At 46.3% G+C, this 11,725-nt stretch overlaps 1 protein-coding gene across 7 annotated transcripts in view; it reads left to right on the forward strand.

Moving 5' to 3' along the window:
* Nucleotides 1-530: 530 nt before the first annotated feature.
* Cd44 (CD44 molecule (Indian blood group)) overlaps nt 531-11,725 on the forward strand; it is a 91,944-nt gene continuing 80,749 nt past the window's right edge. For 2 of the 7 annotated variants that reach the window (XM_008852372.3, XM_029555707.1), the window contains exon 1: nt 531-734. In XM_008852372.3, the coding sequence (XP_008850594.1) occupies nt 662-734 (73 nt within the window). In that variant the 5' untranslated portion in view covers nt 531-661. The remainder of the gene's footprint in view (nt 735-11,725) is intronic. The other 5 variants (XM_017802999.2, XM_008852374.3, XM_029555708.1 and 2 more) reach the window with 4 other exon arrangements.

The following is an 11,725-nucleotide window of genomic DNA, read 5'->3' on the forward strand; positions in this document are numbered from 1 at the left end:
TCAGACACTCAGTCCCCAGCCAGATTCTGAGAAATTTAGCGGGAAAGGAGAGGAGGGAGACTGAACTCAGAGGGGTGAGGTCATAAGACTCAGTCATCCTTGTCTGAGGCAGCTCTCCCCGGGCGGGTAGGAGGAAGGGCTGGCGGCGAGAGAAGAAAATCTGCAAGCTGTGGGGGGGGGGGGGGGGGGGGGGGGGGGTAAGTTGAGACAGTGTGGGGGGGGGCGGTGCGCGGGGGGCGGGGGGAGGGGGGGGCGGGGAGAGAAAAAAAGATGGGGGGGGGGGGGGGGGGGGGGGGGGGGGGGGGGGTGCTCTAGGCAGGTGGCTTTGGGGGACGCAAGCACCCAGGGACATGGGGCGCCCAACCTGCTATAGCAATTCTCAGCTGCCTGGGAGAGCCGGGCGGGGGCTCAGGGGCAGCAGGGAAAGCCGGCTGGTATGTCTTTAAACCTCTACTAGCTGCTTAGTCACAGCCCCCTTGCTTTGGGTGTGTCCTTCAAGTGCTCCCTCCCTCTTAGGTCACTGTTACAAAGCCTGGAATAAAAACCTCAGCCAACTTCCGAGACGGCCTCATTGCCCAGCGGTCCCCAGCCTGCGACAGGTTCGGTCCACCCTCTTCGCCCCGCGACCCTCCAGCACCACCCTTTGGTTTGATCCTGCACCATGGGCAAATTTTGGTGGCATGCAGCTTGGGGACTCTGCCTCTTGCAGCTGAGCCTGGCGCAGCAGCAGATTGGTGAGTGTCCCACGAAGCCTGGGCAGCCGAAGTGGGAACCTGAAGTGCCTGAGCAGTGGGGCTCCGCGGAGGATGCCCCTCCGGGCTGAGGCAGCGGCGGCCGGGGGAAGGGACTGCAGTCAAGTGGGTGCGAGCCATTTGGAATGGTCTTGGGAAAGCAGGGCTGGGAGTTTTGCGCTACATTGTTAGTTTGTTCTTGGGAAGCGAGCGAGCGCCGTTTTGTTGAAAGGAAAAGAGAAAGGGAGAAGAAAGTTTGCTGGGCAGGTTGCCCGCGCACAGTTTTGGGGCGAGGTCGCTGGAGCTAGCTGGAGCACATGGCACAAAGTAACTGTACTCCTGGATGCTCACAGCTGAGTGTCCGGACTAACAGACTTCACTGCCCAAGGCTCTCCAAGCCCCATTGACTGTGGCTGCTAAGGAAGAGCCAGGCAGGAGGCAAGGCAGGACAGGCACTGGGGCAAGGGCTCACGCCTGGACCTGTGAAGCAATCCGCAAGGTGGCCAAAGAGTTGCAAGCCAGAGACGTTAGAAACGAACTTTTTCAGAATGGAGCCCTGGAAAGCTGGCAAGGGAGAGCCCCCACTTAGCCTGGTTTCGAGCCTTCTTCTTATTATTATTTTAAATATTTTTTGTTATTTTTATTTTATGTGTGTGTATTGCCTGCATGTAGGTAAGTGCACCCCTGTTGTGCAATGCCCGCAGAGGACAGAAGAGGCTGTCCGAGTCCCTGGAACTGGAGTTAGAGACAGTTGTTAGCTGCCATGTGGGTGCTAGGATTCAAACCTGGGTCTTCTGCAAGAACAGTCAGTGTTCTGTTTAACCGCTGAGCCATCTCTCCAGACCCTCGAGCTTTTTTAAATACTCCGCTCTAGTTACTGACCACTTTACCTTGTGGGAGCTTGAATCTGTTCTGCATGAGGCTCTGGGTACCCCAGAGGTTCTAGCTTGGGGCAAGGAGGGCAGCTAGGAGAAGCCTGCCTGGACCAGCTGCCTAGAGCTTCTAGCCTTCAGATTCCTCCAGCCTGGGGACAGTCTCAGAGCAGGAGGAGACCTGTACCAGGGTTACGGTAACATGGTAACTCTGGAGCTGAGACCCTAATATCCCATTTAAATAGGGTTGGTGGTTTTCCGTGGCTGTGGAGGGGAGGGGCTGGGCTGAGGTATTTATCATGGCTCAACTCCAAGCTTCCCTTCCTTTGTCTATATATGAACAAGATAATTCCATGCCTGATTTGCTTATCACTGGCAAAATTAGATTTTCTTTTAAGAAGTGCCAGCTAGGTCATTAAGTCAGCTTAGCCTACAGTGAATTCCACTCTGCAAGGGTACTTTAGATATATCGGTGAGGTAAGTATCTAGAATTTTGACTCGGTGCAGAAGACAAATAATCACAATAGGAATGACAGCACTAGTGTCCATCTACTGTACCCTTTATTGTATCAGGGGTTCTGGGCTGGAAGTTTTACCTGTGCTACCTCATTTTATCCTTCTAATGGCATGGTGAGAGGTGTTCTACTATTAGGCTCATTTTACAGGAGGGAAACAGGCTCACAATAGTTAAGTGACTTGCCAGTATTCATACAGGCAGAGCTGGTGCTGTATATGAACCCAGGTTCTTTGAGTTACAGAGCCAAGACTTTCATGGAGTATCTGAAAGCATGAAATGGACAAAGTCACAAAGGATTTCCAGGAAAGGGAAGTTCTGACCATCAGTGGCCACAGTGGAGGCTTCCAAAGGGAACTGGAGCTCCAAGGGGCTCTTGAAAGGCAGAAACATTCAGGATGGGAGAGAAGAGGGATGGAGCATAGAGGGCCTGGGACCTGGCCTTAGAAGAGAGGAAGTAAGCTGGTGTGTTCCTCATGCCTTCTGCTGTGTCCCTGAGGAACTACACTCCTGTATTTTCCTAGCCGATCTCCTTTGTTCTTCTAAAAAGCCTGCCTCCAAAATACTCAATGCCATTCTGACCTTTGGGAGTCAGGTCCTAGAAAGCAGCAAGCTCCCTTCTGCCTTAGGTTCCCATTGTGAGGAAGCGTCAGGAGAAGCAGTGTGAAGGGTCAGTAGCAAGGACTGCCTGGGCCCTGGGAAGGAACCAAGACTTGGAATGAGACAAGACTTAGTAGAGGATGTAGGGATGGGTGGGCAGACGGGAAGTATAAAAGGGAGGGAGATGACAGAGGAACCATGGCTACCTCATTCTGGGATTGACACGCTCTTGAAGATCATGAGGAAACTTTGGAGATGAGTAAAGTTTGGGGGATGGAGGTGGAGGACAGACTGTCTAGTTTGGTATCAGAAGTCAAAAAGAAGAAAAGTCGCCCAAGGTGGTTAAGCAACTTGAGGTATCACGTGCTGTAGGAGGAAAGTGGCCCTAGGAAGAAGACAGAGAGGATGAATCTCCACACACATATCTTTCCTCTGTGACCAAGGTTAGGGAATTATACCCCTAGTGTTGAGAAAAAAGGGTGTGTCTGAAAAACCCTGGGGCTTGGGGGTAGCATGCACCTTTCTGCTCCCTCTGAGCACTTTGGATGCCATTTCCTGCTGGTAGTTAGAGTGGTGGCAGTATTTTCCCATGTGAAGAAATAATGAAACAAGCTCCATTTCTGCTGAAGTTAGCTTTGATAAATTCAGTTACTCCCCTGTCCACATGGGAATCTACTTCCTTCAAAAGCATGGTGACAAGTTGACGTATTGAAGACTCTGGCAGCTGGGGGAAAAGTTTCCATTTTCTTCCAACTTCCCCTCCACGTGGGAGGTACAGTGGACCACATGAAATTCCTAGTCTATGACAGATCTTCTTCCATTCATTCAAGAAATATTTCCTGATTCACTGTCATCGGCTCAGACATGGGACCTCTAAAATTATTTAGGAAAAACCCTTCTTTTTTCCCAAGAGGAAGAAGACCATGGAAGACAGGGATTGGTGACCTCTGTTAGGGTGAGGGTAGGGAGATTTTCCTATAGATAGCTCTGAAACACTCCAGTCTTTGAGTAATATTGGAGCCCTACCCTCTCCTCCTTGGTGGTAAGAAGGAGGATGTGTGTAATTGGAGGTGCCAAATAATGTACTTCAGTACTATCTCACACACATCACAACTTTGTGTTTTACTACCTAATATACCCATTTTGAGTTTAATAGAATAATTATCACTATGTCTTACTGTAAAAGAAAACTGATGCTGGAAAAAGATCATCTCGCCTTGGGGATACCCTCTCTGGAGAGTTAGGATTACCTCAATCGTAAAATCCTAGTAGGCTATACCTGCTATGACCGAGCAGCATCTCAAGTACCCAAGATGCACCACTCACTGCTTGGATGCAGTGGGGGCTTAGCATAGGTTCTTTTACGTAGTCTTGCAATGGTGTTTCATATTAGAACTTTCCTAACACCTTTGTTTGATTTAAAAAAAATGGAGGCTCCAAGAGTTGATGGGACTCGCTCAAGGACACAGTGATAGAGATGGAGTGACCCATTGTTTGACATTACCCAGCCTGTGTTCCTTCCACTCAATACTCCCCATTTGGAGGACTTGGAACTAGTGTGTGGTCTCCCACCCATCCTGTCCCCTGTGGCCAGCAGAGCTCATTGTGAATTACTTCTCTCTCCACCCTCTGCAGACTGTGGCATCTTGGTTGCCCTGCCCTGCCCTCCCCTGTGCTGTCTTTCCCTTGGCTCAGTCACAGCTGTCCGAAATACCAACCTAGTTATTTGCTGCTAAAATAAGTCAGTTCCCTTATCAGAGTCCAGCTGCCCTTCTAGACGTGTTCTCATGTGTAGGCTTGGCAAAAAGGGAGAGGCTGTTCCCTGTCTAAGAGACAAGTCAGGGCAATGCCCTCTGCCTGCAAATTAAGAAAGGCCTTGCAAACGTTCTCACGCTGCCCTTACAGGCATTTAGGTGCAGTGACCCACAGAGCCTCTTGTCACATGCTCTTTGGATAGTTATATGAGACCCATTTGAGGGAAAGTCTTAAAATCCTCATCAGTGGACTTCCATGGCTTTCTATAGAAGTCAAGGCACTTGAACCAAAACCCACTGAAGAGCTCTAGGTGACACATGGCCATGCAAATGAGATTCCAAATCAGCCTTTGGTGTGAGGCTTCAGGACTAGACTTTACTGATGAATGGAGGTGGTGGGAGGTGGGTTGACTTCCCTCACAGCCTGACATGGGGCTGTGGACAAGAGATCAACTGCAGTCATGCTTCCTCAGTACCTCCATTTTAGAGACTCTACCCAGAGCACTAGAAGGAAGTGATTCTTGAGAAAGAATGAGTGAAGCAGGTGGCCGATGCTGCCAGTCCCTTGGACTTTTCAAAGGGGATCTTCTCTTCCTCAGAGAGAAATTCTCAGGGTTTGGACAGCCAGAAGCTGATGACTCAGTTTCCTTTGTGTCTCTGTTTGACTGAGGACACAAGTGTTTCCAAGAGAGACCTTAAATTTGAGTCCCATTTTTCACTTTGTGGACTGAAATTTTTCTTAAAAAGCGTACTCCTGGGACTAGGGGTGGAGCTCAGTGATAGAGCATTGGCTTAGAATGAATGAAATCCTGATTTTGAACTCCAGTACTAGAGGAGGGGGTTACAGGGCAGTGAAGTATACTAGTTCCAAACTGGTCAACAAGGGTTTGGGAAGCTAGCACTATTAGCTAGAGAAATGGAAAAAACTGCTTTTCTTATCTGCCTTCTGCAGCCCCGTGAAGCTCCATGATGTCAGGAATTGTATCTCACTCATTTTTTTGTGGTTCCAGACCTCAGTGCTGGTCCAAATTAGGACCAGAAACTGTTGAACTGAAATAAACATCTAAAATGGAGAAATAACTATTTTCATGTATAGAGGCATGCTGGCTTACATACTGAACACACAAATATGTTTATGTGTATATGACAGTATGGTGATGGCTTTGTTGATCTAGGCAGGGTGGGGTAAAGGCTTGGCTAGCCAACTGCCCATCACAGGACTCATATGCATGGTTCCCAAGTAGAGAATTTATCTGTCTGTTGTTTGGGTGGCTGCTGGCATAACGCCCATCTAAGGAGTGGGTCAGTGGGAGGCTGGGCTGAGAAGGGAATGGGGAACCAGGTAAGATGATGATGATACCAACCCCATTCTTAAACCTTAAAATGAAATGTGGTTGACTTGGAAGTCTAGTACGTTGTGAGCTGCTCTATCTTAAGATAGAGTCCTTGGTAAGAGTTCTATATACCTTCAACCTGCTTCTAAAAGCAAGTTACAACAGCTGGGAAAGATGCAGAAAGAGCTTCCCAGAAAACTATGGTATGGACTGCCATCTGACCTATTACTACTATAGCTCCCAAAGTGGCAAATCCGCAGGATCCATGGCAGCCAACAGGCAGCTCCACCAGCCCCCTCTGTACAGAGTTCACCCAGTGCAAAGCTGCTCACAATTGGGGCAAGTTCTGTCTTTTGGTGGATCACCTTCCCACTGACACTGAGAGACAGGGAGTCAAACACAGGATGAGGGGATAGTGTTGTGGGAGACAGACACTCACAGAGCCCAGATCTCCCCAAGTTTGGGGTGCACCAACTGCCTAGGTGTGCCCTCCTGAGGCAAGTGTCCCTCCTTTGCGCAAGTGTGGGCAGACAGATCCTAGGTGGGTGGGGAGGGCCTGAGTCACCAAGGAGGTGATTTGCAAAACTTCATGGAGGAAGAGGTTGGCATATGAGCAATAATTTTGGACAGTCCATGCATTTTGAGAGTATTTATACCTTTGCACATGCTTTTTAGTAATTTCTGAGATACCATCACCACTTTAATAATCATAACCAAAGGAGCTGATGTGTGCCAGTTTCTTTTCATTCCTTCTATATACTTAGGTGTTTAAGATATAGCTCATGAAAGCAGTGCTTTTACCATCGCCATTTTGCATAGGAGATGACTAAAGTACAGAATTTAAGTAACTTGGCCAAGGACACATAATTGTGCAGTGATTCAAACCCAGGTGGTCTGGCTCCAGTGTTCATACACTCAGTCTCTTAGAGTAGCAGGAGGTCAAGACACTAGAAATCTAGTACTCTGATTGTTTTCAGAAATTCTATCTTGGGGGACTACAGAGATAGTTTGGTTAGGTCCTCAGCACGAGGACCTAATCTTGATCCCCAGAACCCATGAAAAGAAGCCCAGTGTGATGGGTATGCTTATAATATGAGTGCTGGGGAGGTGGAAATAAGTGGATCCCTGGGGTTTCGTGACCAGGCAGCCAAGTCTAATCAGGTAAAAGTGAGAGACTCTGCCTCAAACACTGAGTGGAGAGTGACTGAGGACTACACCTAAGGTTGATCTCTGGCATATACACATACACATATTCACATACACCTATGCACACAAGTGCACTCATACACACGAATGTGTACACATACACATACACAAACACACATATCTCTATTTAAGGGACTGGTTGTGGGTGGGGTTGTGTTCTAGTTTTTTTCTTCATTGCTGTGACAAAATACTTTGACCAATACCAACTTTGGGAGCAAAGGGTTTATTTGGCTTATATCTCCCAGGTCACAGTTCATCAAGGAGCCCAAGGTAGGAACTTAGGACAGGAACCTGGAGGCAGGAGCTAGAGCACAGGCCATGGAGGAACGCTATGTATTAGCTTGCTCCCCTGGCCTTTGCTTAGCCTGCTTTATTATGCAACACACCTGCTCAGGGATGCCCACCTGCCCAGGGGTGGCACCACCCACAGTGGGCTAGGCCCTCCCACATCACTCAACAATCAAGAAGATGCCCCACAGACACAGCCACAGGCCAGTCCTATGGAGGAAATTCCTCAGTTAAGGCTCCCTCAACCCAGGTTTGTCAAGTTGACATTAAAGCTAGCCAGTACAGGTTGTAACACCCACAGAGCTGGTTTTGTCTTCCATTTTATTTATTTTTTTAAGATTTATTTTTACTTTTTGGTTTTGTGTGTGTGTGTGTGTCCATGTGTGAGTACAGATTCCCATGGAGTTTAGAAGTTGTTGGATCCTCTGGAGCTGGAGTTACAGGTGGTTGTAAGCTGCCTGACGTGGGTGCTGGGAACCAAACTTGAGTCCGCTGCAAGAGCAGCAAGTGCTCTTAATCATTGAGCCATATCTCTAATTCTTTACCTTCCTTTTGAAAACAGGCTATTAGACAAGAAGACTGGAATTGTAAAAATGAAGGAGAAAGATTATGTAATGGAAACTTCTTCCCATTCATCCTCTGAGTAACTCACTCATTCTAGTCCTTGTGTAGGAATTCTAGTCCTTTCATTGTGATGGGATGTTGGTGAGATGAGCTGATTAATGATGATTTGAATCTTTGTTCATGATCACTTTATTATTTCTCACTTGGATGAAGGTGGCCATTGCTGATTGATATTTCTTCATCATTTAAGGCTACAGCTTGTTATGGGACAAAACTCCGAAATAAACCAGATAGAAGTAAGATATTTGTCCTTTGCTAAGGACTCCTGCTTCCAGGGTCTTCATTGTACCAGTTAGAGTTGACGGGGAAGGAAGGGAAACCAAGAAAGAAGGTTGCTGGGAGTTAGGTTATTCACATCAGAGGCACATAGAACTTAGCCAGTGGTAGCTCTTCTTCCCAGCTCTAGAGCAAACCAGGTGACCTGGCTCCTGTTTACCACAGCAGGTGAACATCACTCGGGGAACAAGAGCATTTTCTCTGGGTACCCCTGGCTGAGAAGTCATTCAGGAAGACAGGAGGTGAAGCCCTCTGAGCATATCTGACTCAGTCTGTAGGAGGTGATTCAAGCTTTTAGTGGAGGGGCAGAAACTCATTAAAGATTCTCCATCTGTTTCAATTTCATGCATTTCTTAATCTTGAGCAATTCTGCAAGGCCTCCAGAAGGACCCACAAAACAGCCTTGAACTAGGCGGCACCTATCCTCAGTTCCTTTCTTTATGAGTATAGACAGAGAACCCTCCTTTCAAGCATTCATCACTATACAACTTTAGATGCTGGGGAGAAAAGACTTGTTCCAGGCAATTGATATTTGCCTTTGGCTTTGAAATTCATCTTTTTTTTGGGGGGGTGAGGATATGGTGATGCTTGCCTTTAGTCTCAGCACTCTGGAAGTAGAGGCCAGCCTGTTCTACATAGTGAGTTTCAGGTCAGCTACAGGGAGACCCTGTCTCAAAAGCAAAACAAAACAAAACAAAAGGAAAGAAAAAAGAAAATAATTTCTTCCCTTCCTATAATCCTGACCTCCCCTCTGTGAGCTTCAAAAGCATCAAATGGGTATCTAGTCTGTCCATCAAAATGTTGCCAAAGTTGACTATGTCTAGTCCAAAAGGCCAAGTCTAACAGAGCTGAGAACCAACGTGCAGCCTACAGAAAAGACCATTCAATTCAGTCCTGCCAGTGAATTTCAGGGTTCTCAGGTCAAGGGAAGACTGGGGCTCAAGGAATCCCAAAGAGTACATATCATGCATGCACAGATGAGGGTGGGAGGGGAAATCTCCTGCCAGAAGCTTGTCTTTGGTTGGATTCTTTGTGGTGGGGCTTACTGTTCTCATGTCAGCTTAGCGGTCAGGATCACCCATTCTGCCAATCCTAAGAGATGTTTGCTTTCCTCTCTTGTTCCCTCGTTATATCCTCTGATCATTCATTAAAACTCCACTAAAGAAGATGAGGAGATTACCTTGCAAATATGAGAGTCTGAGCTCAGTCTCCAGCACCCACAGGAAAAGCTGTAAGTTGTGGTATGCGTTTGTCATCTCAGCTCTGGGGAAGTGGAGACAGGCAGAATTCTGGGGCTCACAGGTCAGGCCTCCTAGCCTACTTGGCAACAGGCCATTAACCTGGCCTGTGAGAGACCCTGTCTCCACAAACAAGGTGGAGGGCTCCTGAGGAGTGACACCTGAGATCATCCTCTAGCCTTCATATGCACACGCAAATTTGTGCTCCTGTACCCGCATGAACATGCATGCACATGTACACATACACAAAATAATAAAAACTTAATTTAAAAAGAAACTCAAAAGATGCTTTATAGCTGTAGCTGTGCAATGACTCCAAGCTCCAGAGGGGAAATCTCTTGCCTTAGGAACATTTCTGTGTACATTATAGCTCCCGGCTATGAACATATTTCCCTAACAACAGTAAGTGCCCAGTAAATATTTAGATAATTAACTGAATAAAATTTCTGGACTTGTCCTGCAATCAGTCTCCACTACTAACAATTTGAAACTTTTTTTTATAGGGTCTGGCTTTCTTATTTTCAACTTTGCCTTTTCTTTCTGGCCTCCTGCTTTTCTCTAGGACTTTTTTTTTGAGACAGGGTCTTCCTATAGCCCCAACTGTCCTAAAACTCACTATGTAGACCAGGCTGGCCTTGAGAACTCACAGAGATCCGCCTGCCTCAGCCTCCCAAGTGCTGGGATTCCCTAGGACTTTTTTGTAGCAAATCTTAAACACCTTGAAAAGTCTTTTCTGGGGATTTCGTTCAGTTTAAGTGACTCTCCTTTTTAAAAGAAAGATTTATTTCTTTAGTTTGGTTTATATATACGTGTGCGCTTGAGTGTATGTACGTATACCACATGCATGCAGGCAGTTCGTTAGCTGCCATGTGTGGGCTGGGAACCAAACCCAGGTCCTTTGGAAGAGCAGCAAGTACTCTTAACTACTGAACCATCTCTCCATCTCCTTAAGTAGATCTTTCTTAGGTCTGATCTATCAGGCAAGGCATAGGAAGTTAAAGGCCCATTTGATTTTGTCCAGTAGAACAAGGCTCTTGATTTCCTTTAGGCCTGACTGCTTCTATTCTTTGTATATAGAGAGCTTCCAGCCCCCAAATCCTGTTCTAAGCAATACTCAGAGAAAAGATGTTGGTCTTTTGGTCCCTGTGTTAAATGTATAGGGGATGAGCATTGTTTCCTTCTGCCAGTGGTTTTCAGACAAAATTGCTATGCCATATAACAAGATGTTTAGTGTTGTGGTAATGAGGAGTTCAGCTTAGGAGTTGGGGGGAGGGGGTAGCTGGGGGAAGGATGGTGCTGAGGCCCACATGACTGTGAAATAAGACATACTCCAGTTCATTCTTTCTCTGTCACACAAGGGCGGACTCAGGCAGTTGCACAGGTTAAGCATCTAGAATGAGATTTAGCTCATAATCTCTAAAGCTACATAGCCCACAGAAAGTACCCTCAGAATATAAATGATCATTCTGTTTTTGTTTCTATTAATGATCCATTGTGTGGTGCTGAGCAAATCTCTTCACCTTTATTTTCCTCCATTTTTCCATGTGTAAAAGGAAAGAGCTCAATTCTAGTTGATCTCCAAAGTCCTTTCCAGGCCTCATGCTCTGTAATTCCACTACTCTGTGGGTTCACTAATACCTACACTTCATAAAACTGAATGGAAAAAATAACAGTAATAAAATACTGTGCCAAAAATGTGATGCCTGGTATGTATTAAATGTCAGAAGTGAATTATTAATCCATGCCAGAAACAAGCACAGGAACCCAGTTACACTTTATAAACACCAATTGTGCAAAAGTGACTCTTAAGGGTAAGTGCTTTGCTCATAGTACATCACCAATTTCTTGCTTCTTCTCAGAAGTGGAAGATGCAGAAGCTCAGGTTGGGGGTGTTAACAACACATCCAGTCACACAGCTGACACTTTAGGAAGCTAGTCCTGCGAAATATAGGCAGGATCAGAATGCAATACTCCTTACTTCAAACTAGAATTTAAACTATATTGTTCCAAGTCACCAGAAAAGTCAGTCTCTGAAGAGAAGAAGATGACCATGTCCTTCACTCTCAAAGTTTCCCAGGCATCTTGGATATCTCAATCTCCCTCACAGGGCCTTTATAACAGGTACAAGATGATCCACACATTTTGTCAAAGCAGTACTTATTGGGGGGTAAGTGCTAGTATCCTATAGAAAAACAATATCTTAGGCAAACCTTAAAGAAAAATGCAAAAACAAAATAAGACTTTTGTTTTATATGTCATATATATGCAACCCACCATAATACATGCAC

The sequence above is a fragment of the Nannospalax galili genome, unplaced genomic scaffold (assembly GCF_000622305.1).
Source record: "Nannospalax galili isolate Female #2095 unplaced genomic scaffold, S.galili_v1.0 scaffold126, whole genome shotgun sequence".
In the NCBI taxonomy this organism is placed as follows: domain Eukaryota; kingdom Metazoa; phylum Chordata; class Mammalia; order Rodentia; family Spalacidae; genus Nannospalax; species Nannospalax galili.